Source organism: Cinclus cinclus, chromosome 11 (genome assembly GCF_963662255.1).
Source record: "Cinclus cinclus chromosome 11, bCinCin1.1, whole genome shotgun sequence".
Lineage (NCBI taxonomy): Eukaryota > Metazoa > Chordata > Aves > Passeriformes > Cinclidae > Cinclus > Cinclus cinclus.
The window spans coordinates 1,431,940-1,459,789 of record NC_085056.1 but is presented as its reverse complement, the minus strand read 5'-3'; the positions used below and the strand labels follow the sequence as shown (position 1 = coordinate 1,459,789).

The 27,850-nt window shown below is 60.3% G+C and overlaps 1 protein-coding gene across 3 annotated transcripts; it reads right to left on the bottom strand.

The window, feature by feature from the left end:
* Nucleotides 1-49: 49 nt before the first annotated feature.
* CBFA2T3 (CBFA2/RUNX1 partner transcriptional co-repressor 3) lies at nt 50-26,924 on the bottom strand. Of its 3 annotated transcripts, none has more exons than XM_062500342.1 (12): nt 26,711-26,924; nt 9,967-10,113; nt 8,460-8,537; nt 7,090-7,331; nt 6,662-6,751; nt 5,040-5,221; nt 4,685-4,941; nt 4,498-4,583; nt 4,069-4,276; nt 3,851-3,919; nt 3,490-3,680; nt 50-2,667 (listed from the first exon to the last, which is right to left on the bottom strand). In XM_062500342.1, exons 2-12 carry the CDS (start codon nt 10,085-10,087, stop codon nt 2,392-2,394), a joined length of 1,800 nt encoding a protein of 599 aa, XP_062356326.1. In that variant the 5' UTR covers nt 10,088-10,113; nt 26,711-26,924; the 3' UTR covers nt 50-2,391. The 3 variants fall into 3 exon arrangements, with proteins under 3 accessions (XP_062356326.1, XP_062356325.1, XP_062356327.1); XM_062500341.1 differs by having other exon boundaries at nt 3,490-3,677; nt 26,711-26,836; XM_062500343.1 differs by lacking the exon at nt 8,460-8,537.
* Nucleotides 26,925-27,850: the final 926 nt, after the last annotated feature.

Genomic DNA, 27,850 nt, shown 5'->3' with positions numbered 1-27,850 from the left:
CCGCCGGTCCCCTCCCTCCCCTCCCTCGGCTTTTGGTTTCAATGCAAGGTTCTGTAGGGTAGTTTTATTCTTATTAAAAGAAAAAAAAATCATCGTAATAATTCCGTAATGCCAAAAAAAGCAAACCAGCAGGGAGTGGACTGGAAAGGAGAGCAGTCCCTGTGGAAGTGCTCTCGCCCATGGTTTCCCGGCGAGGTGGAGGTAGAGAGGCAGAGCCCCGGCAGGAGCGGGGCCGGGGGCACACGTGGGGACAGGGGGGACACGGCGGGAGGGCAGGGACAGGCCGGACACCCGGGGCATCTGCAATACTCTTATATATTACCTCTTCTCAGGAAACGTAAGAAAAATAGACAATATTACATATGTCACACCATAAATAAAGTGAACAGTAACGGGAGGGGCACCTGGCGAAGCTCCCAGGGGTTGGGGGGCACAGAAACCACCCAGGGCGTGCACCAAGGTCTTGGGGGGCACTGAAATGTCCCCGGGGTTGGGCCAAGACCTTGGGGTGCGCAGGAACCCCTGGGGGGATGGCACCAAAGTCTTGGAGTGCACAGAACCTTCCCAGAAGGATGCACCAAGGTGTTGGGGTGCAGAGAAACCTCCTGGGGGGATGCACCAAATCCTCAGAAGAAGAACCCTGGGAGGATTCAGAGAGACCTCGGGGTGCACAGAAACCCCTCAGGGAGAAGCATCAAGGTCTAAGGGTGCACAGAACTCATCCGAGGTGATGCACCAAGATTTTGGGGTGCACAGAACCCTCCCAGGGGATGCACCAAGGCGTGCACAGACCCCCCAGCAGGGCTGGGTGCCGGTGGCACAGGACCAGTGACATCACCCTTGGCGTGTCCCAAGTTCTGCTGTGACCCAGCCCAGCCCTGTGACCACCAGCACAATCCCCCCAAGGGCCCCGAGCCCTTCCCTCCTCTTCCTCCCCTACGGAAAACACACAGGATGGGTTTTGCAAATGCAGGAAAACTACAGCTCCTCTCGATGCCAGGCCTCGCTCCGGCCAGCGCCACAGCTCCACGCTTCCTCCTCATCCTTTATTTGGCAAACGTCTCTTATTATTATCATCACTATCATTATTATTATTATTCATTTTTGGACCTCTGCAGACACTATTTACATTCACATTAGAGCACAGCACTGCTGCCTCCGCTCGGAGCTCGGACTTTCCGTATTGCACTTCCGTCCTCCGTGCCGCTCCAGCGAGGCAAAAATCCCAAATAATCCACATTGTCCTCGGCTGCTGCCTCGGCCAGGCAGGAGGCAGCGTTCCTTTTCCTTTCCTTTTCCTCTTAAAAATCCTTGTGAAACAAATCCAGCGTGGGGTGTGGGAGCAGCCTGGCAGTGAAGGGATGGGGGGGTCCCCCGACGGCTTCGGGGAGGGAGAAACCCAAAAATCTGTCTTTTAATTAACTTTTCTTAAAAAAAAAATCCTTTTTATTATTCTCTTTTTTCCTTTTTTTTTTTTTCCCAAAATCTCCTTTTGTTCTCCTTTTCCTGGGCAGAGGTAGAGATGTGCCGGCTCTGGCTGCGGTTCTCAGCCCCATCTCCCCCTCCCACACCTTGGGGGTTGGGGTTTTAGTAAAAAAACACCTTTTTTTTTTTTTTTTTTTGCTTTATTTTAATAGAAATTCTTTAAAGCCCCAGGGGCATGTCCATCCATCCTTGTGGGGAGGGGAAGGAAGCGACAACAGAACGAAACGAACTTTGGCAGTGGAGAGACGTTTGGATCTTCCTTGGTTTTGGATTTCCTTTGGAGCAGAGGTGAGTCTGGTCTGTTCTTGGCTAGCTAGCAAGGTAGTTACAGGTGAGCGTCCGTCACGCGTCGTCTGGTTTTTGGATTTTTCTTTTTTTTTTCTTTTTTTTTTTTCCTTTTTTACAATTTCTTACTTAAAGCCAAAAAGTCCGACGTTTTCTTTTTTATTTTCTTTATTTTTTTACAAAAAAAAAAAAGTAAAAAGAAAAAAAAGGAAGAGAGAAATGAAGAAAAGAAGGTTCTTTCCTCCTCCAAGTGAGCCCCTCAGCAGCATCAATGGGGGATGGGATCGGGCTGGTCTCTCCCCACAGCACTGCATGGTGAAGCTAGAGCCAAATCCCTCATCCAAAGAGCAAAAAAGGAAAAAAAAAAAAAACAGCCAAAAAACCCAAAAAATCCCAAACCACAATCCCCCAACCGATAGAAAACCAACCGAAAAAAGCCAAAACAAAGACTGAAGAAAGAACAGAGACCGGTATTTGCCTTAACTCCACTTAAAGCCCAGTTTGAGGATCCGTGAGGATTAGTTGTGAGAGCTAGAGAGGTCGTTTCGGAGGTCACACGAGTCAGGTAGCTGAGGAAATTGCAGCGGGTGCAGTCCGTGGCTCTGGCAGCCCGAGGGGGGCTCAGCGGGACGCGCTGTCCAGCGGCGCCGGCGTGGCCGGGGTGCCTGCACGGGACGCGGCCACCGAGCCCGCCTCGCTGGGGCTACTGGCCATGGTGGGCACCCCATCGGGCTGGCCCGGCCCGGGGGCAGCGGGGCCCGGCAGCCCCTGCAGAGTCTGCCCGCAGACGTGGTGGTGCTTCTCCCAATCCTTGTGCTGGCAGAAGGAGCCGCAGTAGCGTGCGGTGTTGCAGCCGCTGCACGTCTCGCTCGCCTTCCGCCCGCAGTTCCAGCAGCTCTGCGGGAATGGGGAACGCGCGGGGTCAGCTCTGGAGCGTGCAGCCCCTGGGTGGGCTGTGCAGCCTCACATGGGACTGGGCACTCCAACATCCCGGGTTGTACACAGCCGTCCCGGGTTGTACACAGCCGTCCCAGACTTTGCGCTCCATCCTGGACTATGTAAATCATCCCAGAATGTACACATCCATCCCAGTCTCTGCACATCTATGCCAGTCTCTGCACCCTTGTCCTGGACCATGCACATCCATCCCAGATCATGCACATCCATCCCAGTCTCTGCATTTCCATCCCAGACTCTGCATTTCCATCCCAGACTGTGCACCCCTGTCCAGGACCATGCACATCATCACAGTGTGTGCACATCCGCCCTGGACCGTGTGCATCCATCCCAGCCTCTGCACATCCATCCCAGACTGTGCATCCCTGTCCTGGACCAAGTAAATCATCTCAGAAAGTACACATCCACCCCAGTCTCTGCACATCTATCTCAGTCTGGGAAATCCATGCCAGACTGTGTACATCCATATTGGACCAGGCACACCCATTCTGGACCATGCTCCCCTAATCCCAGACCATACAAGCCTACCGTGCACAGCATCCCAGCCCATGCACATCATCCTAGACTGTATCCACATCCAGGACCATGCACCCCATCGCTGCCCACACCCCGCATCCCCATCTCAGTGCAGGAATTCCTCTCCTCCCATCCCACGGTGCTGCCGCAGACTCCCATTCCCATCCTCACACGCAGATGCTGCGACCTCAATTGCAGGAGGAGCAGACCATCAGTGCCACCAACCCGTCCCCCAAGGGTCCCCACCTCGCTGGAGTCCTCCTGCTGATTGATGACAGTGAGGGCATCCTCGGACGCCTGGCGCTTGGCCTCTGCCAGGGCCCGCTCCATCTTGGCGCGCTCCGTCGTGATCAGCTCGTGGGCTTTCCTCTCGGCATCCGACACGGCCTTCTGCAGCTCGGACATGGCCTGGCGCTTCACCTCGTTCACGGCTTCTTCTGGAAGGCAGCAGCCGAGCGTGTGGGGCGTGCCAGTACCCCGGCATCCCCCCTTCCCGCAAAACCACCCCAAATTCCTCTTGCGCCACAGGCATCCCCATGAGGGGAGCTGAAGCAGGGCCCTGCTGGCTCAGCACCGTGCCAAGGGCTGGTGCCCACTCTGCACTCACCAGCTTTCCTCCAGATCTCCTCGGGCATGTACCCGGAGAGCGGCCGCGGTGCAAAGTCCCGGTGAGCGTCTGCGAAGGAGAGGGGACAACATCAGGAGACGCCATCCCTTGGAACGCACCCGCCGGCAGCACCAGACCCCCGGGAGAACGGAACAGCGCGGGCACCCCGGAGAGGGGCGCAGCCCCCGCACGCGGCCCGCGACCCCGGGGGTCAGTACCTAACTGGGGAGCCTCGGTGGCGGTGGAGGAAGAGGAGGAGGAGTTGTGGGGCCGTGCGGAGGGGGGGCTGCCTTTCTTCATGTCCTCGGCGTCGCTGTAGCGCCGGATCCAGTGGTTGAGCTCCTCGCGATCGGCCTCCTGGCACCGCCGCAGCACCGTCAGCGACCGCCGCGTCTTCTCCACCATGTCCATGATGCAGTTCAGCAGCTGCGGGGGCAACAGCAGGGATGGGGTTTGGGCTCTGCTGCAGGCAGCTGCGGGGTTGTGGTGCCCGGCGCTGGGCAGAGCGGTTTGGGCTATGCCAGGCTGTGCCAGCTTCAGGGTGCTGTGCTGGATGTGGAAGCTGAGGATGCTCGGGAGGGACGCGATGGGGGTGGAGGGCAGAGCGGAGGGACGCACACACGGGACGGGGCAGGGACACCACGTACATTATTGAGGTGTTTCCACTCCTCCGCCCACTCCCGGTCCGTGAGCCGGTGGTCGATCACCTCCTCCTGCCGTGTCCCGTGCACGGCTGCAAGGCAAGAGCGGAGCAGGGTCAGCCCCTGCAGGACCCCTCTCCTTTCAGGGCGTCCCAGCCGCGTTCCCCCCGTGCACGGGGGCAGCAGGGCTCACCAGCGGGGCGCTGGCGCTCGCGGAGCTCCCGGGGGTCAGGGTGCCGGTAGGCGTCCCGGTAGTGGTGTGCCATGGCCATGTCCTCCAGGCGATAGTGCTGGGGCAGGGGGGGGCCGGCAGCGGGGTGCCCCAGCCCGTTTGGGGGGTGGCTCAGCCCATTGCTGGGGCTGTAGCGCTGCGCCGGGCTCATGGTGCACGGCCGCTTGCTGAGGTGCTCGGGGTGCAGGGGGTCTCGGTCCAAACCGTTCTCTTTGGTCCTGGATAGAGAAGAGGAGGTTGATCCTGTCCTAGAGCAACCTCCCCTTTTCAGGGATGCATCCCTGAAAAATCCCGCATGCCCTTCCCCGGCTGGCACCTGTCTGGCGTCCTCCTCTTGCCGCTCTCGCCCACCTCCAGGAGCAGCTCGGAGGAGTCGATGGGAGAGGAGGCGTTGGCGTCCAGCAGCAGCTGCTCGTGCTGGGCCAGGTACTGGGCCGGGGTCTGCTTGGCCATGCGGGCACAGTGCAGCAGCTCCCGCTGCAGCAGCGGCAGATTGGCCTGCAGGGGGGTGACAGTCCAGTCCACAGCCCCACTGCCCCCCCAAAGCAGCCTGGCTGTGCCCCCAGCTCACGACAGGCAGGGGGTGTGATGGGGTGTCTTCCCTTTGGGGTCCTGCTTGGTCCCTTGGGATGCCAGCAGCGTGCCCAGGGGGCCAGGTGGGCTTTTGGAGGACGTGTGTGGCACCCCACAGGGTTCAGACACAGCTTCAACAGAGCCCTCCTGCATCCTGGCAGAATGCATCATCCTGCATCCTGGATGCATCCTGGCAGAGCATAATCTCTGGGCCAGGTCATCCACTTCAGCTTCCCTGTCCCCATGACAGCTTCCCGGGGACTGCACCTGTGGGACCCCCAGCCTGGTGGCACCCAGAGCTGTAAGGATCAGCTGTAACTCCCACTCACCCACCCACCGTGTCCCCCCATGGCGCTGCAGCCTCAAGAGCAGCAGGAATTAAGCAGCAGTACCCCCTTCTGCCCGGCGCTCTGGCTGCCAGCCCTGGACTTTGCCTTAGGCAGCTGAGCTGTGGCCAAATCCCATCTGTGGGACACGTTAGCGCCCGAGCCGGAGCTGCAGTTGCGGTGAGCAGGGCTGGACCCTCCCTCCCCTTCCCTTCCCTGGCCGGGGGGGACGAGAAATCCCACAAAAACAGCAAGTCCCCAGTCTGGGAAGCACGCCGAGCCCGGCTGGTTGCAGTTAGGATAATGAGAAACATCTGGAGCGGGCGGTGGGAACAGCTGGGAACAGGGTGCCAGGGCGGCCAGCGCAGACGCTGCGCTCTTGGCACTGGGACAGCGGGGATGGATCCCAGCCTGCCTGGAGCCACAGGGCCACCAGTGCCTGCCGGGGCCTGGGGGTTCACCTTTCCCTGCTCCCATGGATCCCAAAAACGCTGCAAACTGAACAGGAGGGGAATGGGCTCTGCTGTCCCGCTCCAGTTCATCGTGGAGCAAATCACTCCAGCAGATTCCTGTGATGAGCATGGACCTCCACTCATGGACCCCTGCTCTGGGCGGGGGCTGAGATGCAGAGGTGGAAAAGGGGCTAATTTTGCACTTCTTAATTAGTCCTTTGTTAACAAGAGACAGGGGACACCAGGCTCAAACATCTGCTGGCAGTGCCAGTTCTGCCAACCGTGCCAGCACTGGGCAAATCCCTCTGGAGCGGGGTGACACTGCAGAGTCAATATGAAATTAAAAGGCAAATAAAAAAAAATAAGAGGGAATTTTTAATTAATTGCAAATGGCAACCAGCTGGGCCGACCCCTCACTTTATTGCAACCAGCCCTGGTCCTGTGTAACTCCACACGTGTGGGGGCACACATGTGCCTGGGGGGGACACGGGCAGACCCACAGGCAGCTGCCAGCCCCAAAGCTACCCCCAAATCCCCTGTGCTAAAATGCTGCCATAGATCCCACTGTGCCCAGGCTGGAGACCCACCTTGAGGAAGGGGATGACGAAGGGTCGCAGCGGGAAGTTGGTGGCCTCTTGGAGCTTGGCATGAAACTCCTCAATGGTGAGGGTGGAGTTCTGTGGGGACAGTCTGGGCTCAGCACTCCTGGCACAGACCCCTGCACCCCTGGGGGACACTTGGCTCTTCCTCCCCCATTCCTGCTGCCCTGCCAGGCTCACAGGAAAACCACACTCAAGGGAAAACCATCCTCAAGGCTTCACTGGCAATGCCAGCAGCCAGGACCAGCTCTGCCCTAGCTGTGCGGATCCCAGGAGATGCTGGGAAAACAACCCCCTTGTCTCCAGGATTTAGATCAATCTAGGCCCCTCTTTCCCTTTTAGCAGCATCTCCATCCCCAAAAGAAAACACAGGTTCTTCAGAGGGGGTCACCCTGTGGCTGACCCCACGGACGTACCACGAGCCCCAGGACGAGGGTGCGCACCCGCTCCCCGATCTCGGGGGAGATGTCATTCCCAAACTGCTGCAGGGTGGTGAGGAAGCGCTTGAGCTTGGAGAGCTGGCGTGCACCACAGGCTGGAGGGAGCTGGTGGGTGGACAGGGAGGCGCTGGAGGAGGTGGCCGGGCCGTTGCTGAACCCGTTGGGGGTGGACGGAGCCCCATTGATGGCGGTCGGTGAGTGGCTGCTCCCGTTCATCACTGGGGGGACAGGGAACAGGAGATCAGAGTGAGTGGCTGTGCCCTGGCACTGTGGGGACAAGGCTGGGATGGTAAGACTGCAGTGTCCTGCTGGGTAATGTGGGGCTGGCACCCGCTGGAAGGGTTCAGGATGCTCGTGAATCCCTGGGGTTGCATCCTGGACTGGTCCCAGTACTGTGGGGGCTGTGGGGAAGGAGGGGGTGCAGAGCATCCCCCAGAAGAGAGAGGGCCTGATCCAGCTCCTCAACAGCCAAGGCAGCCAAGGGAAGGGGCTCCATCCTGCCCTTGTGGGAGCTGCTCAGCACTTCCAGAGAGAACCCAGGAGCCTTTTCCCACAGAGCCCAGCCTGGCTTATAGAACATTCCCACCTCTGTCCCCAGTGCTGCCCAGGAAGGACAGGAGCTGCCTGAACACTGCACACTGGGAGATCCAGGGGGGCTATTTTGGGTACCAACCATCAGTGACAGACCCCTCCCTCCTGCACCAGCTCCACATGAGCACAGTGACCTTTTCCTGGCCAACATGGGTGACAACACACAACACCCATGTCCTGACCATGCAGGTGACAACACACATCACCATGTCCCAATACACATCACCATGTCCCAGTGGCACAGGTGACAATACACATCACCATGTCCCAACACACAAGACCATGTCCTGACCATGCAGGTGACAACACACATTTACCATGTCCCAGCACACATCACCATGTCCTGACCATGCAGGTGACAACACACATTTACCATGTCCCAGCACACATCACCGTGTCCAAACAGCGTGTCACCCCATAGCACGGCCGCGCCTGTCCCCGCTGGGCTCACACTGACCTGGGGGTGCTGCCCTGCCCTGCCAGCCCTGCCTGCTCCGGGGGGCTCCCACTCGTTCTCTGACCGGGCAGTGCCCTCCACCCGCTGAGGAGGTGCCAAAAATAACCCGGTGGCCACAACTGCTTTTATTCCCACAACAGGTGCGTGCCTAAGTTGGACACCACGCATGTCCCTGGGCAGGGATGGGGATGGGGGTTCACATCCCTGGGACAGGGCGAGGGGCTGGCGATGGGGAGCAGCCCCGGGGCTGTGGCTGCGCTCAGGTCTCTCATGAGAGCGGATGTTTCATTTTACTTACAAAGACAGACCATCGACCATTTCAAGCAACCATGAAAACGGCCGCGAGGCAGAAACGTCGGAGGGCCAGCGTCTCGATCTGCAAGCAGAATAAAACACGCTATGATGAGAGAGCAGAGGGGGCAGCTCTCAGCCCGGGGCCCTGCATGAGATGCTCCTCACCACTTTTGCCATGGGCAAAGCTGCCAGACCCACCAGGGACCTGGGTCCCTGTGTCCCATGGCAGCCACAGGGAGGGTTCAGGGGATGGATGCTCAGCTGCCAGATAAAGTCCTGACATCTCAGGGACCAAATTAGGTCCCCCAAGGCCAAGAACAACTGAAATGCTGTGGTGTCCATGCCAAGCTGCTCCATGCCCGCAGCCTTGTGTCTCAAACCCTGCTCTATGCTGAGCTGTGATGGAGAGGCCGCCTGCACCCCCAGCCCTGTATCTCAAATCTCTCTCTGTGCTGAGAGTGGTACAGAGGCCTCCTGCACCCCTGGTCTTTCATCCCAGACCCACACTTGGGCTGCCACATCAGCCACAGGGCTGGGACTGACACCCAAAGCCCCTCCAAGCACAGCCAAGCACGAGCTGATTTCTAGAGAGTCTGTCCAGAAGCGCTGCTGGGGGGCTGCAGGTGTCAGGGGATGGATCTCAGGGGTTATTTTGGGGATTTTTTTCTTCCCCACTGAATTTTTTCTGAGCAAGAAACAGCTACAAGCAAAACCCTCACACATGCGTGTGCCCAAGAAAAGTCTCAGCAGAATTAGAGCAGCCACTGGCAGTGGCCACTGCCACTCCTTCCAGGGGGCCAGCCTTGTCTCCTGCCTGTCTGGATCCTGCGCTGCATGTGCCTTGTCCATCCATGTGCCAGGATGGTGACACTGGCACGGTGACAGATCTCTGGTGCAAGCCCTGTGTGCAATGAGTGTACCTGGTGCCTCTGGGGCAGCCACCACCTTGGGTGGCTGTCCCCAGTCCAACTAGAGAGACTGAAATTCCCACCTGGAGTCCCCTGATGCCACCACGCCATAGCCTGGGCAGGGAAAGGAGGTCCCAGCCACTGTGGCTGGCCATGACACTGCCCTGCCACCACTGAGTGCCACACACAGAGGGACAGATGTGTCCCCACATGCATGGGACCCACCATGGGGCCATCTCCGATGCACAAGGACTCTTCCAACCATGCGCCAACATTTGGTGACTGGGTGGCAGAAGAGCCAGGGACCTCACAGGGCACTGCTGGCCATGGAAGCACGAACATGCTCCAGCCATGCTCAGGAATGTGCACCCAAGGAGAGCCTCCAGCCTGAGCACAGGTAATGTCACCTTGTGTCCCAGCCAGGTAACGTCACCCTGTGTCCCAGCCAGGCAACGTCATTCCATGTCCCAGCCAGGTAACGTCACCCCGTGTCCCAGCCAGCACAGCACTGGGCTCTGAGGACGCTGCTGGCCCCGGGTGCTGTGTGTGAGGAACTGAGGGGAGCTGGCAGCCCCATGCTGGCAGCCCCAGGCCGGTACTCACTGGTGCTGGGTGTGAAGGAGGGGTGGCGCGTGGCTCCCTGTGTGACAGCCGGCGGTGGCGGGGGCATGCTGGGCGGCGTGGAGCGAGCCTGCGTCTTCACATCGGCCGGCGAGTCGGGCATGGTGGCAGCCGGAATCTCCGCGTTATCTGTGGGAAGAGGACACGGGGTGGTGAGCAGGGTGTTCCAGGCAGGGCCACGATTCCCTGGCAAACAGAGGTCAGGGCAGAGGGGACACTTGTGGACCTCGGGTATCTCCGGCCCTGCTGTAGAACTCGGGTATCAGGGACAGTGGCTGGTGTCCTGTGTGCCACAGGACCTGCTCTTCATCTGGACAGCGCTGGGGACAGTCCTCTGTGCGGGGACACGGAGTGCTGGCACCAGGAGCAGGCACCGCTCTGTCCATGCAGTGCCAACCCTGCCCCAGCCCGTGTCACATCACTGCTGTCACAGCACGGCACCCTCCTGACACATCCTGGGAACTCCTGCTGCCAGCTGACCCCTCAGCATCCCTGACATCACCCAGGGATGGCACAGCCCCTGGCAGAGATCGTGGGATCACTACACCAGTGTTTAGTGGCAGTGGCAATAGCAGCACCCACACATCCACCAGTGACTGTCCCCACCAAGACCCGAGCAGCCCTGCAAGGTCAAATCCTGCAATCCAGGAATTGTGGAGCTCCTGGCCATTACCACTACCCCAGCGGGAATCTCCACCTCCCTCCCACCTCCCTGTGCTCCCAACCCCAAATAACACCCAGCAGGGCAGTGCATTCCGGGGGGAGTGTGCCAGAACCGTCCCCCCTGGGGGTGCAGGGTCTGGGCCCCGTGGCTGCCACGCTGGTGGTGATGGGTGGCCACAAGTGCTGGCAGCTGCGGGGATCTGTCACCGTGCCTGTGCCACCGCCAGCTCTGGCCAAAGATGGAAGCGGCCACCGCAGCCACCCCCGGCCATGGGGTTCCCCCCTGTGCCCCAGCCCGTCTGATAATCCAATAGTCATCCTTAATCCAAGGCAACTGTGAGGAGATTAATTGAACCCAGCCACAGCACACCGGGCTAAATGAAAGCAGGGCCTCGTCCCCACAGAGATGCTGTCGGGGCTGTGCCGCAGCCGGTGAGCACCAGATGGTGGTAGGAGCCAAAATCTCAGCTGGTCACCCACAGGATCCTTCTGGATGGCTGCAGCACCGTGGCTATCCCTCTCTGTCCACAGCACACTGGAATGCTGCAGACACCTGGATGTGCATGCTCCAGTTCCCTGTTTCTCGCTCCCTTCTCCCTCCCCAGCCCCAGGAGAAATCCCAAGACCACGTAGCTTCCCGCCCCCCAAAACCTCAGTTTCCTTACAGGGTCTGCCAGAATAAATGGTTTGTTTCAAAAAACACCTTTTATTTTTCTTTTCATGGAAATGTCCATCTCTGGGCAGAGCTTTGCCAGCTTTCCAGGCTTCCCCCATCATTCAGCAAGGCAGGATCCAGCTTCAACAGCAGAAGACAAGCCCTGAGCGTGCACAGAGTGTGACCCCGTGAGGGGGTCACAGCTGCCCCTCCATTCCACCCGATCCTTGCCTGCATCCCTGGCACCACCCCCGTCCTTGTCACAGCCCTGGCAGCATCCTTGCCTGCATGGTCCATGCCTGCATCCCCATCCCAGCTCGGGTGCCCCTCACTGCCCTGGCTCCACACGCATTCCCACACCAAGGGGAAAACATGGATACATTCATCCTGGCACTGACATGGCTTTTCCACAGCTTCCCATCAGCAGGAAAGTTTCCATGAAGCTGAGCAAGCACTCAGGGAAATGGGGCCTGGTTCTGGTTTTTCTTGTGTTTTCTTTTTTTTTTTTTTCTTTAAATTTTCCCTGAGGTGTTCACAACCCAAAAACGGCCAGGCAGGCACAGGAATGGGTCCAAATCCAATGGGATAAAGAGCTTGGAATGCCCAGAGGACCCAACCCAAGTCCTTTGCAGGATGGGATGAGCTCCAGGAGGGCAAAGGAGGTTTTGGGGAGCAAAGTGCAGCCTCCCCTCAGCACCTTCAAACAGCGATTCCCCAGCACAACTCCAACTCCACTGGAATTATTTTTCCCTTTATTTTTTTGTCTCTTTGGGGTAATTTGTCCCAGCCGCTCGGGGCCGTGTCTGTTTTCCTCCATCTGGTTTCCATTAGGTCTGTGCAGCCCAGATGAATAAGTAATAATATAAAAATAAAAGGATTAGTATTTTCTCCTGGGCTGGCGGGAGCGGCTGTTCCCCACCCTGCCCCCCGGGGCCAGCGGATGCTGGACCCCCGCACACCCCTGTGTGACCCCAAGCCCCCCATTTGTCACACGGCAGGGTTTAACCCCCGGCACTGCCCGGGCAAGGTCCCTGCTGGGGTGACACTGTCACACAGCCAAGCATTCCAGCGGGCGCACGGCATCCTGCAGCCTGGAGCCGTAGGGACAGGAGCAGTGCCGGAGGGATGGGGCTGGCAACCATCCCAGCCTGGCGTTTGCTCTTTCCCACAGCCCCAGGGAGCCCATCCAGCCACCACAAACCCGGGGCTCTGCCTCCTCCTTGGGCAACAAGTGGGATGAGCGTGGAACACCCGGGCCGGTTGCTCTGCCCTCCATTCCCCAGGGATGGGGATGAAGCAGGCACAGAGCTGCCCTGGATGTGGCCACTGGAAAGCTCCAGCTCCCTGCAGGCAAAGCTTCCCGGGTAAAGAAGGGGTTAAAGGGAATTCAGCGCCCGGCATCCTTCATGCTCTCCAAATGGCCACAAATGAAATCCAGATGCTGGAGGCGACGTCTCCCCAAGCCAGGCTGCCTCCAAAACAAAGGCAGGGAAGCATTCCTGCTCCTCAGCTGCCGCAGCCAGCGGGGCCAAGAACAACTCCACGATAAGATGGCAGGGCCGGAGCTGGCCCAGCTGGAGCAGGTTTGGAAGCGTGCAGTGCCTGAGGCCCGGCAGCAGTGCCGGCCACTTGCACCAGCCCGGCAGAGCTGGTGGGACCTCAGGGTACCATCAGCTCCCTCCTCCCCTGCACTCATCTTGATCCCCTCCCTGGGGCCGTGGTGACAAAGGTGACAAGAGGCACCTTGGAGTTCATCCCCAGTTGCACTCTGAGCAGGAGATAGCAGGATGTCAGCTGTGGGATGCTGACAGAAGGTGGGTTTAGGTGGGATATTGGGAAGGAATTCTTCCCTGGGAGGGTGGTGAGGCCCTGGCACAGGGTGCCCAGAGAAGCTGTGGCTGCCCCTGGACCCCTGGAAGTGTCCAAGGCCAGGCTGGACAGGGCTTGGAGGATCCTGGGACAGTGGAAGGTGTTCCTGCCCATGGCAGTGGAATGAGGTAAGATTTAAGGCCCTTCTCAGTCCAAACCATTCCATGATTCCAGGATGATGCTGGAGGGATGCTGCCCACCAGTCACCAGAGTGTTCCAGGTGCTCATTTTGGGGAGCCAACCTAGCAGGGATCAATCCACACTCAACACTCATCAGCACAAATGAAGCCCTTTAAAAGTAAATCAAATTAATCAAACTCTGCACAATTTGTAAAGGAGCCCACACCCAGCTGGCTCCAATCCTGGGGAGCCCCTGCAGGTCATCCCCACCTTTCCCACAGGCATCCCGAGACAGGTCCTGTGCCACCGGCCCAGCTGAGACACCTCCCACCAGCACAATTCCAGGGCAAAACAGATTTCCCCACACTCAGGTACACCCAAATTCACTTTGCTTTCCGAGCACCCACATCCCTGGAATGCCAGCACTGCCGGGAGATGCCCCACGGGCAATGCCCTCCCTCAGCTCCAGGCCATCAACTCCCAGCAAATCCCAAACTCCCTCGGTCCCCTTCATCCTCCCGTGGCGTGGCAGTGACAGCACGGCTCCACACGAGACAGCAGCACCAGCAGCCAGGCTCTCCACGCACCCCAAGCCCCCAAATCCCAATTTTCAAGCCAAAACCATCTACCCAGGGACCCAAACCAGCTGGCTCAGTGCCACCGAGGCAGTGCTAGCAGCTCCCGCTTGCCCCGAGCTGGCGTGGCTGAGAGTTGGGGATGGGTTTGATTTTTCCTCGAAACAACAACAAAAAAAAGCCAAAAAAAATAAAAATGGGGCGCCCTCTCTGTTTTACAAGCCTTCATTTGCTATTGTTTATGTAAACAGGTAAATTGTTTCGTATCTCAATTAAAAACATCTGCCACATAAATGAATACCAATTAACTCATCCTGTTTTTAATTACTCTGTTAATTACACACAGGCAGCAAAAAGGATGGCAGGGGAATAGGGAAAGCATGCTTACACCCCCCCTTCCCACCTTGCTCTTGGCAAGGATCCGAAATGTGCCCAGATAATGATGGATTAAGGTGAAAACCGTGGCTCCTGGCCAGCTCCGGCATGGTGGCTCCCTCCCGGGCTGTCTCTCACAGGCATTTCCCGGGATCCTCCGGAGACGTTTTGGAAACCCCAAGGCCCAAAGGGATGCCCCAAGGTCACCTCATCCCCCGCGGCACAGCCCCTCTGGCACTCGCGGTGCCAGCCCCGCGCTCGTTCTTCCAAACGCGTCCACGGGAGAGAACGAAACTTTGGGATGACCAGAGGAGTGAGGAGGCAACATCCTCATGGACCGAGCGCACCCTGGTGCTGCCCCTGGAGCCCTTCTGGCACCGAGGGCTCGCCCCCCGTGGGGGTGGGTGCCATCCCTGGCGAGGGACCCCGGGCGCCGCCGGCCGCCCCCCCCTCACGGCTGCGGGAAGCTTTCCAAGCGAGCAGATGGGGCAGGGAGCGGCGGCAGGAGGAGGAGGAGAGCAGAAAAGGCTATTTTCTCACGCTACATATTTTACAAGTCGAACATTTTGTGCATTTCAGCCCTGCCTGTAAAAGCATGGGGGACATGCTCAGCCCCGGGACTCGACGGCGGAGCCTGTGAGTCAACAGCGGCTGGCGACGACGTGGCTGCTGGAGGGGGGACGGGTTGGGAGGAGGGTCCCCCACGAGCAGGGACAGTTTTGGGGGGGGTCTCACTGACCTACTGGCCAGCAGCATCCAGCCAGGGCACAATACCTGCTGCAGTGTCGTGCCCGCTGCCACCGTCGGATTCATCCCACCGGGGTGGTACAGGGAGGTGGGCGCGCACACACACCCTGCTGCTCCCCAGCTGCCTTACACTCCTGGAAATTAAATATCCTGGCTAAACACCAGGAGTAAACAGTGCCGCGGGCAGCCCGGGAACACCTGGAGAGGAGCAGGGCTGGGGCTGACCCTGCCGGAGCTCCCCCACCCAGGAAACACCCACGCCTGGGCTGCACCCCAAAACCAGCCCAAAGCGCTGCCAAAGGGGCACCCCAAAACAGCCCCACGCCCCAACCGGGGATTTCTGCAGCCGTGTGCACTGAGATGCTCTACTCAAAGGTGGTCCTGATGGCTGGAGCAGGGACAAGCGGCACACGCAGCGGGTTCGGGGCATCCTGGAGGCAGAGAGTGGCTGGAGAAGGGAAAGTTCCCTCTCCACGCCCCGGCTCCGGCGGGGAGCTCCCGGAGAAGTCCCTGCAGCGTGGGAAAGCCGAGGCGCCGCAGGCTCCCCAGGGACCCGGTGCCAGGTCCTGCCCCACAGGCGCCAGGCTGGTACCGGCTCCGAGGGGGTGCCGGATCCGGCCCTGCTCTCCCACAGCCTCCAGGCTGCTGCCTCACCGACTCTTTGTCTATTTTTGAACCACGGGCTCCATTTCAAGGCGATTTTGCCCATGTGAAATTGAATCAAAGAACACAGGAAAGAATATTAATGGGAATTTTGCAAAATAAACAGGAAATCCCCGGGATGTTTTCTGGTCAGCATCTTCCGAAGGAAAGCTGAGGGTTTGTCAAGGTGGGGTTCCCCCTGGGGAGCCTGAGTGCAGTGGGAAGGACGGCAGAAAACAGCTTCAGGAAATCTAAAAATAACCCCAAGGCAGGCAATGGCACTAAGGCCAGGGCACACGGGCAGGGGTTGTCCTCTGTGCCACCAGCCTGTTCTTGCCTCTGGCTGGCAAGGATTGATCCCAGCTTGGGGACTCCTGTCCTCCCCATCCTGCTGGGCAGCTAAATCCATCTCACTCGTGAGATCCAGCCTGGAAAGCACAGGTCAGGCTGCAGCATCCGACCTGCAGCACCGACCGCATCCCCCCGGCCCCAGCAGCAGCGATTAAGCCGAGCTTAACCCTTGGGCTGTGCCTGGTCCCTCCCAGCCCCGTTCACGGTACCCAGCCCTGATCTGATACAAGCCCAGGCCTTGTGCTCCCTGTGACCGTGCTGCTTTGGCTGGGAGCTGAAGAGGGTCAGTGCTGCTGTGGGGGGATTTGTGTCCCTCCCAGGAGAGACCCAGCTCCTGCCCCACTGCCAGCACTCCCTGGAACCTGCACTTCCTGGTTGACTCGCTGCCAGTCCACTGATGCCTGCTAAGAGGTAAAATAACAAATATTTATGGCGTGCCTCTCCTCCCCGGGGCTCCCACAGCACCCAGACACCTTCCCGGGGTCGCTGCAGGACAGGGGACAGTGCAGACCCCAAGTGTCCCCAGACTTCAGCAGGGATTTACGGCGGCTGCTGGCAGCGAGTGGAGCCCAGGCCCCATTTCTATGGCACAGTCAGACACCCGCGGGATCCACGACGCCGGGATCCTGCCGGGGGTTTTCCACACGTGCAAACATCCACGGCTCAGAAACAGAATTCCAGGAACGTCGGCAGAGACCTGCCAGCCCCAGGTTCCCCCGTGGGACCCCTCCTGCCTGCAGCAGCTCAGCCCTGAAGTGGGGCTGAGCACCAGAATATTTTTCCATCCTGCAGCCTGGAAATTCCCGATGTAAGAGGCAAATCCTGCACCCACACGAGGCCTCCCCACTGCCCAAACCTGGCAGCCACCCCACACCAGCACCCAGAGCCATGGGAGAACAGCCTCTCCCCCGCCATGTCCTGGCTTTTCCCCGCTACAAACCAACATCTGCACTCACATTTTCCAAACAAAACACAGCCAACATCTGTCTGCTCCCGTGTGAAACCTTACCTGCCAGCATGGGAGGCAGCCGGCACGGAAAACCCCCTTGGCACAGCCAAGTTCACCCCCACTCGCCTCCCCAACCACGGAATTTCTCCCTGTGTGGAAACTCTCAGCAGGGAGACCTGCCTCACAAACCTCCGAGGATCCAAGAGCCCACCCCAGGCGGCAGCTCGGCTCCATGGGGCTCCTCACCCGAGCACCGTGGCTGTCAGCATCCTCCCCGGCTGCTGCTCCGTGCTTGCCGTGAGATTTCGGGATGGTTCCCCCATTTCTCCATGCCCTGTACCACAGCAGAGCTCAGCCCACCGCGGCGCCGAGCAGACGAATGTTTGCAGAGTGTCTTCAAGTCGCTCGACAAAGGAGCAGGGAATTAATATTCCTTTTAATTAAAGGCAGAAAAAAATCTCTTTGTTCCTGAACAGAGAGAAAACAACAGAGGGAAGAGCTCAGAAAGCTCTTCCTAAGCTGGAGAAGAGACCATCGCTTGGAATCAAAGACACTGTCAAAGCACACGTGACCTCGAATTAAAAAAACAAAATGAAACGCAGCAGCGGCAGTGGTTCCTCTCCGACAGCGAAGCAAAGTTGCAAAGTTTTTCTTGGCTAATAGAGGGAAAAAAAAGAATTCCAAGAAAAGGTGTGTTTAACTAGAGAAACGCTCTGCGGTATCCGAAGGCACCATCCAGCGGCGAGGGAATGACGGGAGGAGCTGCTTGTGCTCCGGCTCAGTGTCGCGGAGGAGCCACCGAGGAGCGCGGGGCCAGCCTGGCTCCATGGCTCCGCCGGCAGCATTCCCTTGGCAAAGCCGGGCTGCCCAGCTTAGCGTAATTCCAAAGGGAAAGCAAGAGCAGGCGGTGATGAATGGCAGCGCTGGAGACTCCCGAGCCAGCCTTCCTTCCCAAAATCCACGTCCAAACAAATGTCCAGAGAACGACTCTGCGAGCGTTCCCACCACAGCCCCGTGTCCCCCCCACGGACCCGTGTCCTCGCACATAAACACAGAACCAAGGGAGCTGGAGCTTCCCGAAGCAGCCCCGGGATTCCTCCCGCAAACTCTCCCAAGTGGGTCAGCTCCTCCTCGCCACCAAACACGGCTCCAGCTCCAAGCCCACGGCAGCCGGAGCGGGATGCGGAGCTGGCGGGCAGAGATGAGGGATGCAGGGATGACAAAGAGTTGGAATGCTGGGCAGGAGTGGGGAGCCACAGCCCGGAGGGGGGGGGGGGGTGTTCTGCTGGGGGGTGGGCACAAACTCGCGTGGGTTCCCGGGGACGCTGTGCCGCCCCACGCCGCCCCGGCGCTCGGGAAACGGCGACGGGGGACATGGAGGGGAGAGCAGGAAGCGCAGGGAAGAGGGGTCTGCATCCTGCCGCCCCCGCGGCAGCGCGGTGCGTGGGAGCGGGGCCCACGGGCGCGGCGATCCCGCTCCCGCTCTGCCTCCGCCGCGGAGCCGCTCCGAGCGCTCCGCCCGCTCGCCCCGGCTGTGCCCCCGCTCGCCCCGGCTGTGCCCCCGGCTCCCTCGCCGTGGCGGGCACTGCGCTGGCTCGGGCACACGGAGCATCCCCGTACCCCGCGCACCGGCAGCTGCCCCGACACCGGGAGCATCCTCCGGGCACCGGGAGCCTCCGACTCCCCTGCGCACCGGGGGGGCTCCCCGGACACCGGCAGCTTCCCCGACACCGGGAGACTCCCCCGGGTACCGAGAGCATCTCGGACTCCTGCACAACAGGAGCGTTCCCCGGGCACCGGGAGCCTCCCCGATTCTTTAGCGCCGGGAACATCCCCCGAGCATCAGGAGCATTCCCAGCTTCTTTTCCACAGGATCCTCTCCCCCGAGCACCGGGAGCCTCCGATTCCCAACGCACCGGGAGCATCCTCCGAACACCGGCGGTATCCACAGCCCCTCCGCCCTACGAGCCTCCCCGGGCACCGGGAACCTCCGATTCCCCTGTGCACCCAGAGCATCTCCCGAACACCGGGAGAATTCCAAGCGCCGCTTTCACCGGAGCCTCCGCGGGCACCGGCAGCCTTCCCGTCCCGTTCCCCGCTGGCGGACGGCACTTACCGTCCTGAGGTGCGGCGGAGGCGTGAGGTAAGTCCCAAGGCAGGGGCCGGCGGGGCCGGGAGGAGCGGGCAGAGCCGGCAGCGGCCCCCGGCGGCGGCGGCCCCGGCCCGCTTAAGGCCGGCGCTGGCGGAGCGCGGCCCCGCGGCGGCGGCTGCCCCCGGCACCTGCCCGCCGCCGCTCGCCGCCAGCTCCGGGGCCGCCGCTCGCCGCCAGCTCCGGGGGTCGGGGCGCTTCCCCTCCCCCCGGAGGGGGGGCACCGGAGAAGCGGGGGAGGGCGGAGAAGCCGCGGTAAATCCGCGGGGCCGCTTCACCCCCTGCGCGGTGCCCGGCGGCGCATCCTCCCGGAGCCGCGCCGCGGCCGTGGGGACCCCGCGGCCGCGCTCCGTGCCCGGCCGGGCCCCCGCAGCGCCGCCGCTGCTGCCGCCGCTGCCGCCCGGCCCGGAGTGAGCGGGGCCCGCCCGCGCCGCTGCCTTAGACCGGGGATCGCCGCCACCGCCAGGGGGCGCCCTGCCGCCGCCGCCGCCACCGGAGCGGGACCCCCGGGATGGGATAACGGGATGGGATAACGGGATGGGATGACGGGATGGGATGGGATGGGATGGGATGGGATGGGATGGGATGGGATGGGATGGGATGGGATGGGATGGGATGGGATGGGATGGGATAACATGATGGGGACACAGGGCTGCGTGGCACCAGCGCTCTTCACGGGGACATGGGGCTGCCCAGGGTTTAGGGGGTGCATGGGAACCTGGTGACACTATGGGGACTGGAAGGCCGTGCATAACAGTGTACAGGGCTTGGGGGATGCAGGGACTGGGGTTTTCAAAGTTGTCAGAGTTGGGGGTGCTAAAGATTGAGGGTTGCAAAACTGAGGGAAGGGGGCTGTATAGGGGCCAGGGTAAGGTGTTTTGGGGAGCTGCAAGAAGTTGTTTTGGGGAAGGTGGAGGGACTGCAAGAAAACCAGCCAGGACTTGTCTGGGGCCATGGGAATAGTCTAGGGGTTGGAGCAGGGTAGGGGTGTCTGCGAGGGGCTGGGAGGTTGCGGGGGGATGGAGCTGTGTTTGCTCAGCTTCCCTCTCCAGGGGCCCAGGGGCTGGGGTTGTACTGGAGCAGCCACAAGACCACAAGCACAGCCCTCAGAAACCCACATGCCCATCCCAGCTTGGCCTTGGAGTGCCCCCCACCCTGCTGGGGCTCTGAGGGGCTCCAGGGGCAGCTGCGTGCTGGGAATGCCGGTGGGACCCTCCCAGACAGTGGTGTGGGGCAGCGGTGCACATCTGGCTGCTTGGCACACCCCTGCCAGCTGAGGGACAGCGTTCAAATTTTCCCTCCCCAAATCCTACTACAGCGCTGCTGCTTGTCCGTGCACCGGGAGCACAATCCCCGTGAATTTCCCTGCGAGCCGCAGCCCTGCCTCTCCTCTGTGTGTAATTACTGTGCCTGGCAGCTGCTTCCCTTTGCGACTGCCCTGTGCCGGGTGTGTTACTCATCCCCGCCGCTTCCCAGGGACCGGGAGAGCTGCGGCTCTGCCAGGCGGAGTCACCCGGCACGGCTGCTGCACAGCCGGGCTTGGGTGGCACAGAACAGCTGCGTGGCCACTGGACAGCCAGAGAGTGGCCCTGGCGTGGCTGAGGTACAGACACTGTGTGGGCACTGACAGGGCACTGCATGGCCACTGCACAAGTGCTGCACGGCCTCTGTGTGACCACTGCATGGCCAGGAAATGGTCATTGCATGGCTTTTGTATGACCATTGCATGACCAGTAAATTGACATTTTTTGGCCAGTACATGACTTTTGCATGGTCTCTGTGTGACCACTGCATGGCCAGTAAATGCCAATTACATGGCCCCTGAGAGATCTTTCTATAGGTAGTAAATGATCATCACAAGGCCACTAAGTAACCATTCTGTGGCCACTATGGGGCCACCACACAGTCCCCAAATGACCACTGCATGGTCACTGCACAGCCCAGCTCCCCCCACTGATGGGGTCAGTGCAGGAGGAGCTGCAGAATCCTGACCCAGCCCCTTCAGCCTCAGCTCCAGTTTTCCATCCCTTGCTCCCAGAGGGCTCCCAGAGGGCTCCCAGAGGGTCTGTGGTTCTCCAGGCGCTGGTGCCCTCATTCCCACGGGGACCTCTCCTCAGGAGCCTCGTGCAGGTGCCACAGCCCCAGAGGAAAATCCGCCCTGCACAGCTGCACTCCCACCCCACCACAGCCCGGCTTTGCATGGGTGGCAGTGGCTGGCATATGCAAATGCCAGCACCACGTGTGCTTGGGGACACACACACTTGGACGTGCACTTGGACATGTGGTTCCCAGCTCGAGGTGAACCCTCAGCATCAGCAAGGTGGCCCAAGAGTGTTCCCAGAGTTCTGGGCTCCTTCGGGGTCAGGCCACTCTCTGGGAGAGCAGGGACCTGCTCTCAGCCCAGTCACACACCCAAGTGCAAACCTCACACACATCACAAACCCAGCCATGAGCCTGGCGATGACCAAACCCATCCCCTGTGAACTTCCAGCCCCCAGCCACGAGCACGTCACAGGGACCTGCCAGGAGCCATTACCACCTCCCCTTTATTTGGGGTGCAGCTGAAGGACATTAAACACCCCCTGCCCTGGCACCTCGTGCCCCAGGAGCCTCTCAAGCACTGTCAGGATGGGCAGGTGGCACTGTCACCCCACAGGACAGGGGAGGGTCCAGGAGAGAGCCACTGCATCCCCCCCCCAGCAGCGTTTGGGTGGCAGGGGCTGCTGCGTTCCTATTCCACGCACGCAGCCTGTAATTTTGGTCTATTGAAGTCATAATTCACTACTGTGAAAATAAACATTTGTGTTAGCTCGTTTTATTCGGCGGGGTTTGGCTGAATGTTAATAATTCCCCGCCGGCGGCTTTGCACGTGGCCTGGGATGCTGGGACAAAGCCCGGGCACCCGTGGCCGTGGCCACCTCCTTGCAGGCTTTGGGCGAGTTCTCACCCTCCTTTATACCCTATCCCTGGGATCCCCCGGATCCTGAAGGAGATGGGTAAAGCACAGCCACTTTGTACTAATCCAGGGAAAATGAAGATAAATGTAATTTTTAGACAGGTCCAGCACCTACTCAGACCCATCCCTGCCACTGGGTTTGTACTTTCGTGGGTGCTCCCACCACATGAAGGACACCTTGTCACCCACCCCGTGCCATCACCATGTAGGAGGACGCCTGGCCCCCCCACTCCCCCGGCTGTCCCCAGGGCTGTCCCCAGGGCTGTCCCCAGATCTCTCCCTGCTGGCTGCGAGGGGCTGGTGCTTCCCCTCGGCATTTGCATCTTCCCAGCCTTTATCTTTCTCCCGGTCTCTGTATTGCTGCAATTACAGACACTTTAAAACACAATGATCTGGCTGTTAGCGTGATGGATGACAGAACCTTTCTGTCTGGTTTAAATCATTGCTGAGAGTGAGCAAACTTCCCCGGGTTAACCCTTTCCTGCCCCAAACCCGCTCCCAGCCCGGTAGCGCTGTGAGCTCCACGGCCACCCATCCACCACACGCCTGGGTGTAATGGATGGGATAAAGGGGGGGTCTGGAATTCCTACGGAAAACATTCCCCCATCCCTCATCACTCATCCCCTTGGGGTTGGGGCTCCCTGGGTGCGTGGGGCAGGCGATGGGAGCAGCCCCGTCCCGGCAGAGCCGGTGGCCCCGCTCCGCTCCGCTGCGGTGGGAAATTAACGGCTGGGGGGAGATAAGCGCCTGCCAGAGCCCGATAGCGGGCTGGATCCATCCCAACCCCGGGCTGGCAATCCTTCCCCCGGCAAATCTGGAACCGGGGCAGGGCGAGGCCCCACTGCGTTCCCACCCGTGGGAGAGGGTGGAAACTCCGGTCCTGACTCGGTGTCGGTCACGCTGGCGCTTGATTGATGGCGTGATGAGCCCGGGGCGGGGATGAACCACACAAGTCGTGGTCATCCATGCTCCCTTTGTTGTGGGGAGGTGGCATCTCCCACTGCCGTGGATCCTGCCCGGTGCCCATCCATGCCTGCCCACCCCACAAGTGTCCCAGAGCCACGGGAGGATGTTACCATCACCCATCACTTGTCACCACCTCCATCCCTGCTGGACGTGCACATGGTGAGGTTGGATGGAGTGGTTTGGAGAGTGCCAAGGACCTGCCCCAGAGGCAGGGACATCCTAAGGCAGAGCCTGGGGAAGGAGAGCACTGAGGCCTTGGCATGGTGCGTGGCAGGAGATAAGAGGGGATCTGAGGGCAGATGAAGGCAACTGGTACCAAAACCTCACAGGAAATGGTCACCACCATGTGCCTTCCAGGCCCCACATCTGCTCCTGCACGTGACCCCCACCCACTATCAGAGTCACACACGAGGGCAGGGACTACACGGTGGGTGCTGGGCTCACGGTGCCGCCAAGGCACCCTTGAATGCCCTCTCTTGCCTCTACAGCCACCGTGGTGTCAGGGACGTTTTTGACACCTTGTGGGTGCCCAGCCATCAGTGATGATCTGGTGCTGTCCCTGTGCATCCCACTGGTGATTCACTGTCCCTTCCTCCTGGCTCTGTCAGAGCCCCGGCTCAGCCCCACGCTCCCCCGCGTGCTGGGATGAACTGATTGCTATTCCAGCTGCATCCCCTCTTCACAAACCTCAGGCTTTTTAAAAAGCACACAGTGCTGGTTTACCACACCTTGCCCCTCGCCAGGCTGGTGGCTCAGCCCTGTCCCTCCTCGGGCACCCAGTGCTGTGCCAGGTCCTGCCCCTGCCCACTCCCACGGGACAGTGTCTGCAGGTGAGGGCACCGAGCTGTGCCGGCGCTCAGCCCTGGTGTGCCACAGGTTTCCTGCATCACCCCCAGCGGGTCTGTCTGTCTGTCTGGGTATCTCAATCTCCTATCATTCCCTCTCGGGGAGCAGAGCATCCCTGGGTACTCTCTGAGTCCTTGCCAGATGTGGCAGTGCCAGTGGTGCCCTACAAGCAGAGCTTGGTGACAACGTGTGGCTCCTGTGTTCACAAGCTGCAAAGCCCTACACAGCTCCGGGCTCTCCAATCCCCATTTGCTTGCAGCATCCCTGCAGGGGCAGGGAGCTGCTGGGCTGGGAAGGGTCAGGGTGACCACGGATGGTCCCTGGCTGCAAGCACAGATGTGGTGGCCAAATCTCTGCCTAAACCCATCCTGGCACAAACACCGAGCACCGGGAGCCGGGCTGCAGCCCCCGGCGCTCTTCCCTTGGTACTTGGCTTGCAGCAGGAGCCCTGGTGCTGGATTTTCCTGCACGTTAATCCATCGGGGAATGCAGCAGGGAGATAAGGGGCTGGTGGGGAGCCAGCGGCCGGGGGAAGACGCTCGCCTGCCCACTGGCTATCGCCCGCCGCAGCTGCATCCGCCCGGGGACATCTGCTGGGCAGGAAGTGCTGTGCGCCAGCCTTTCCCAGGAAAGGGGCTTCGTTTGTGCCTGGCTTCCCTCCCTGACCACTCCTAGGGGTCCCCAGACTTGGGCTCACCCACCCTGCAGCCACTGGGCTGGAAGGAGCAGCCACACTGGCTGCTGAAGCTGATCCAGTGGATTTCCCTCAGCTTCCACATAGGAAAGGAAAAAAGTGTGTCTCCCATTAAAAGGGAAAAAAAAAATAAGAAAAAAACCAAACCAAAAACAAAATCCTGCTTTCCTTGCTGACAGATTCGTTCCTGCTTCGTGGCATTCAAAGGGAAACCACCCCCTACTGCTTATCATCTCTCTCGCCCTGCACTGCCGGCTCTGGAAAATCACCAGCTTGCCTTTAAAAATGGGATACTTCAGGATACAGCACCAATACTCTGGGTGCTTCAAGGTTTTGGGGCTGCCAGGGGCAAAGTTTCCATCTTTTCTTTGCCATGGAGAGCCTGGGAAGTGTTTTAAATGCAAAACAAAGATGACCACATGCTACCTTGATTCCAGGAGTCATTTTGGGGTGCATGAAGACACTGCTGGCACCTCCATGGCAGCAGCAACCAGTGGCAATGTCCTGCCAGCCTCATCCTTGACCAGCAGGAATTCACTGAGAGATGCTGAACAAAATCCCCTGAGCTACCCTTGGGCTCACAACAGGTCCACATTCCCCTTCACCCACCCTAACCTTGGGGACCACCTCCTTCCTGGCCCTCCCCATCCCACAGGCTGCATTGCTCCCAATAATGATGGGAATTTAATTAGCAGGCACTGCACTTCCAACACCTCACATCCCTGCAAAAATCAATGGGAGCTAGCAGGAGTTGGTGTGAGCCTGCCTTCACTTCAGCAGGCAGCTTGGATAGAGATCCAAGCCCTGGGGCTTCTTCAGAACCTTCCCAGGGCCAAAATGCTCCAGCCTGGGGCTCTGGCTATGTGGAGGCTGGTGCTGATCTGTGCCATGCCAGGCCATGCCACAGGGAGCCACGGCCTCATGCTGGGTGAACTCTTGGGTTTGTTACGAGGTGCAGAAGCGCCATGGCAGCAGAGGACATTGTGGCTGTCTCTGGCCACCTGCATCGTTTCCAAGTTCCCAGGCTAAAAGCAGGGCTTGTTATCAAGAGCAAAAAATGTGCCACCTCTGTTGTATTTCATTTCCCTTTCTCCACCTCTTCCCTGCCCGCTGTGCATCAGAGATAACAGCTCTCGGTGCCGGAGCTGGAGAGCGGGGCCGGCAACGGCCTCGCCTGCCCTATCACTGCCTCGCCGGCCGCAAGGAAATCAGGAAGTTTGCAGAGATATTTGGCCAACAAAATAAACATTTCTTCTGCCAAAAGCCTAACGGGCAGCCTGGCCAGCCCGCAGCAATCTGCACAGATCCCTGGCTGCAGCCTTCCGGAGCACAGTGCCCGCCGAGCCCCGCGGCCACGCTGCCTTATCGGAGCGTGCCCGTGCCTGGCATGTGCCAGCTCTGGGGACAGGGACCCCAGCGTGGCTCCCCCAGCCACGGTGAACCGGCACAACAGGTGTAGCACCCACGGTGCACCAAACCCTGCCCATGTGCTGTGCCAGCTGTGTCCCTGACCTGTGGGCACGTGCCAGGGGTGGGCAGGGGGCTGCGGCCGGAGCGCGGTGCCGGGGGAGCGGGGTGGGGAGTGAGGGGAAGCGAGGCACAGGGCCAGCATTGTTCACACCGGTGACTCAGCCGGCTCCACTTTCCTGCCTGTGCTGGGCATGGGCCCAGCAGAGCCCCCAAACCCCCCAGATCTGCCACAGCCCCTTGGCCTCAGTGCTTAGGGATGCTCCAGCACTGGGATTTGGGATGCTCCGTGCCCATGGAGCCTCTGCACTGCAAATTGTCAGCAGCACCTGGAGAGCTTGTGGGGTTGAATGTGAGCTGCTGATCCCAGAATGAGCACAAACACCCGACAAACACAGGGCTGAAGTGCTGGAAATAAAACATCCCCGGGGCTGATTGCTCGTTATGGAAAGGTATAATTGCAGAACAGGCTCTGAATGACAGTGAGCCCATGGAGCCCCATGGTGCCTTTGCCATGGGCTTGGCCATGTCCCAGCTCCCCATTCCCGCTGGCTGCTCCCCAAAGGATGCACTGACTGGTGCCAGCCACGTGCCACCCTCGGGAAGCACCTGCCTGCCCAAGGCTGCATTTGGCACTGGAGTGAGTCACCCCAATGGCACTGCCACGGCCACCACCACCTTCCTCCCACCTCTGCCTCTCACCTTGGCTGGTCCTGCGTGGTGCCCCGGCCCAAGAGGGGTCCCTGTCTGCTCTGGGGGGTCCCGAGGGGACGGTGGCAGCACCCCAAGTCTGCGAGCCCCACCGAGGCTGTTGCCACCAGCCCTGTCCCACGTGTGGGCAGGAGCTGTGCCGGGGATGCTGAGCTCCGGAGGGGCGCGGGGCGTCCTGCCCACTCGGCGCCTTCCCAGCCAGCAGGGCCACTCATGTGACGGCCGGGGCCGCGGTGGCAGCGGAGCCGTGTCCCATGGCGAGGGGAAGGTGAACAGCTGCCGGGCAGTGATAATGCGGCGGGTGGGGGTGGCCGGGCAGCTGCGCCCGTGTCCTTCCCCAACAGGAACCATCTGTGACCAAGCCCAGCTCTGCCTTCCCTATCAGCCATTCCGGTCTGACTTTCCAACAACTTCCCCTTCGTGCCGGCCTCGCTTCCTCACGGCGAGGAGCCGGTGCGGTGCAGCGGGGCACGGCAGGGCTGGCACGGCACAGCACGGCTGTCCTGGCACACCTTGGCACAGGCAGCGCCGTGCACGGCCCAACCGGCAGGCAAGGCGTGGTGTGGTTGTCCATTTGCAGCCTGGCACAGACACGGGGCTCGCCCCCCTCTCTGCAGCCCCTCTGCCGGGGATCATCCATGGGATGAGGTTTTCCCACAGCTGCTGCCGCCCTGATCTGCAGCTGCAGCATCTCCCCGACCTTCTCAGCACTTGGGGTGACCACCCCGTGCAACCCATCCCTGCACCCCCGAGCCAGGCCCCTCAGCACCAGCGTTTGGGCTCCCCAAGAGCTGTCAGTGAGAGAGAAACAACTTGTTAGAAACCCCAAAGGCGGCTCTGGGCTGCAGGTGGGAGGGAGGAAACGTGTCCTAAAAATACAGCAGCGCCTGCACGGTCCCCGAAGGTGGCTGAGCAGATGGCGTGTCTCGGCGGCCACCTGGGCTCCTGCAGATGGTACCCGGGGCTCCCCGCTTCGTGCCCCCCGCCCAGGGCTCGGGGGGGCCAGGAAGGGACGGGTGGAATTGGGGAGGAAGGTACTGGGGTATGGGGGTGTGCTGTGCTGTGGGGGCAAAGCGGGGTGTCACCAGCAGGGTCTCTGCCCTCTGGGTGCAGCCCCGAGCCCCAGGGGAC

What these genes read in the sequence shown, in the direction of transcription:
- CBFA2T3 (XM_062500342.1), bottom strand. Translation starts at nt 10,087, where the DNA reads ATGCCCGACTCGCCGGCCGATGTGAAGACGCAGGCTCGCTCCACGCCG. An exon ending in TCGTCATCCCCTTCCTCAAG is followed by an intron (nt 5,222 to 6,661) that starts GTGGGTCTCCAG and finishes ACCCCCCTGCAG; the next exon opens with GCCAATCTGCCGCTGCTGCA. An exon ending in CGAGCGCCAGCGCCCCGCTG is followed by an intron (nt 4,584 to 4,684) that starts GTGAGCCCTGCT and finishes CTTGCCTTGCAG; the next exon opens with CCGTGCACGGGACACGGCAG.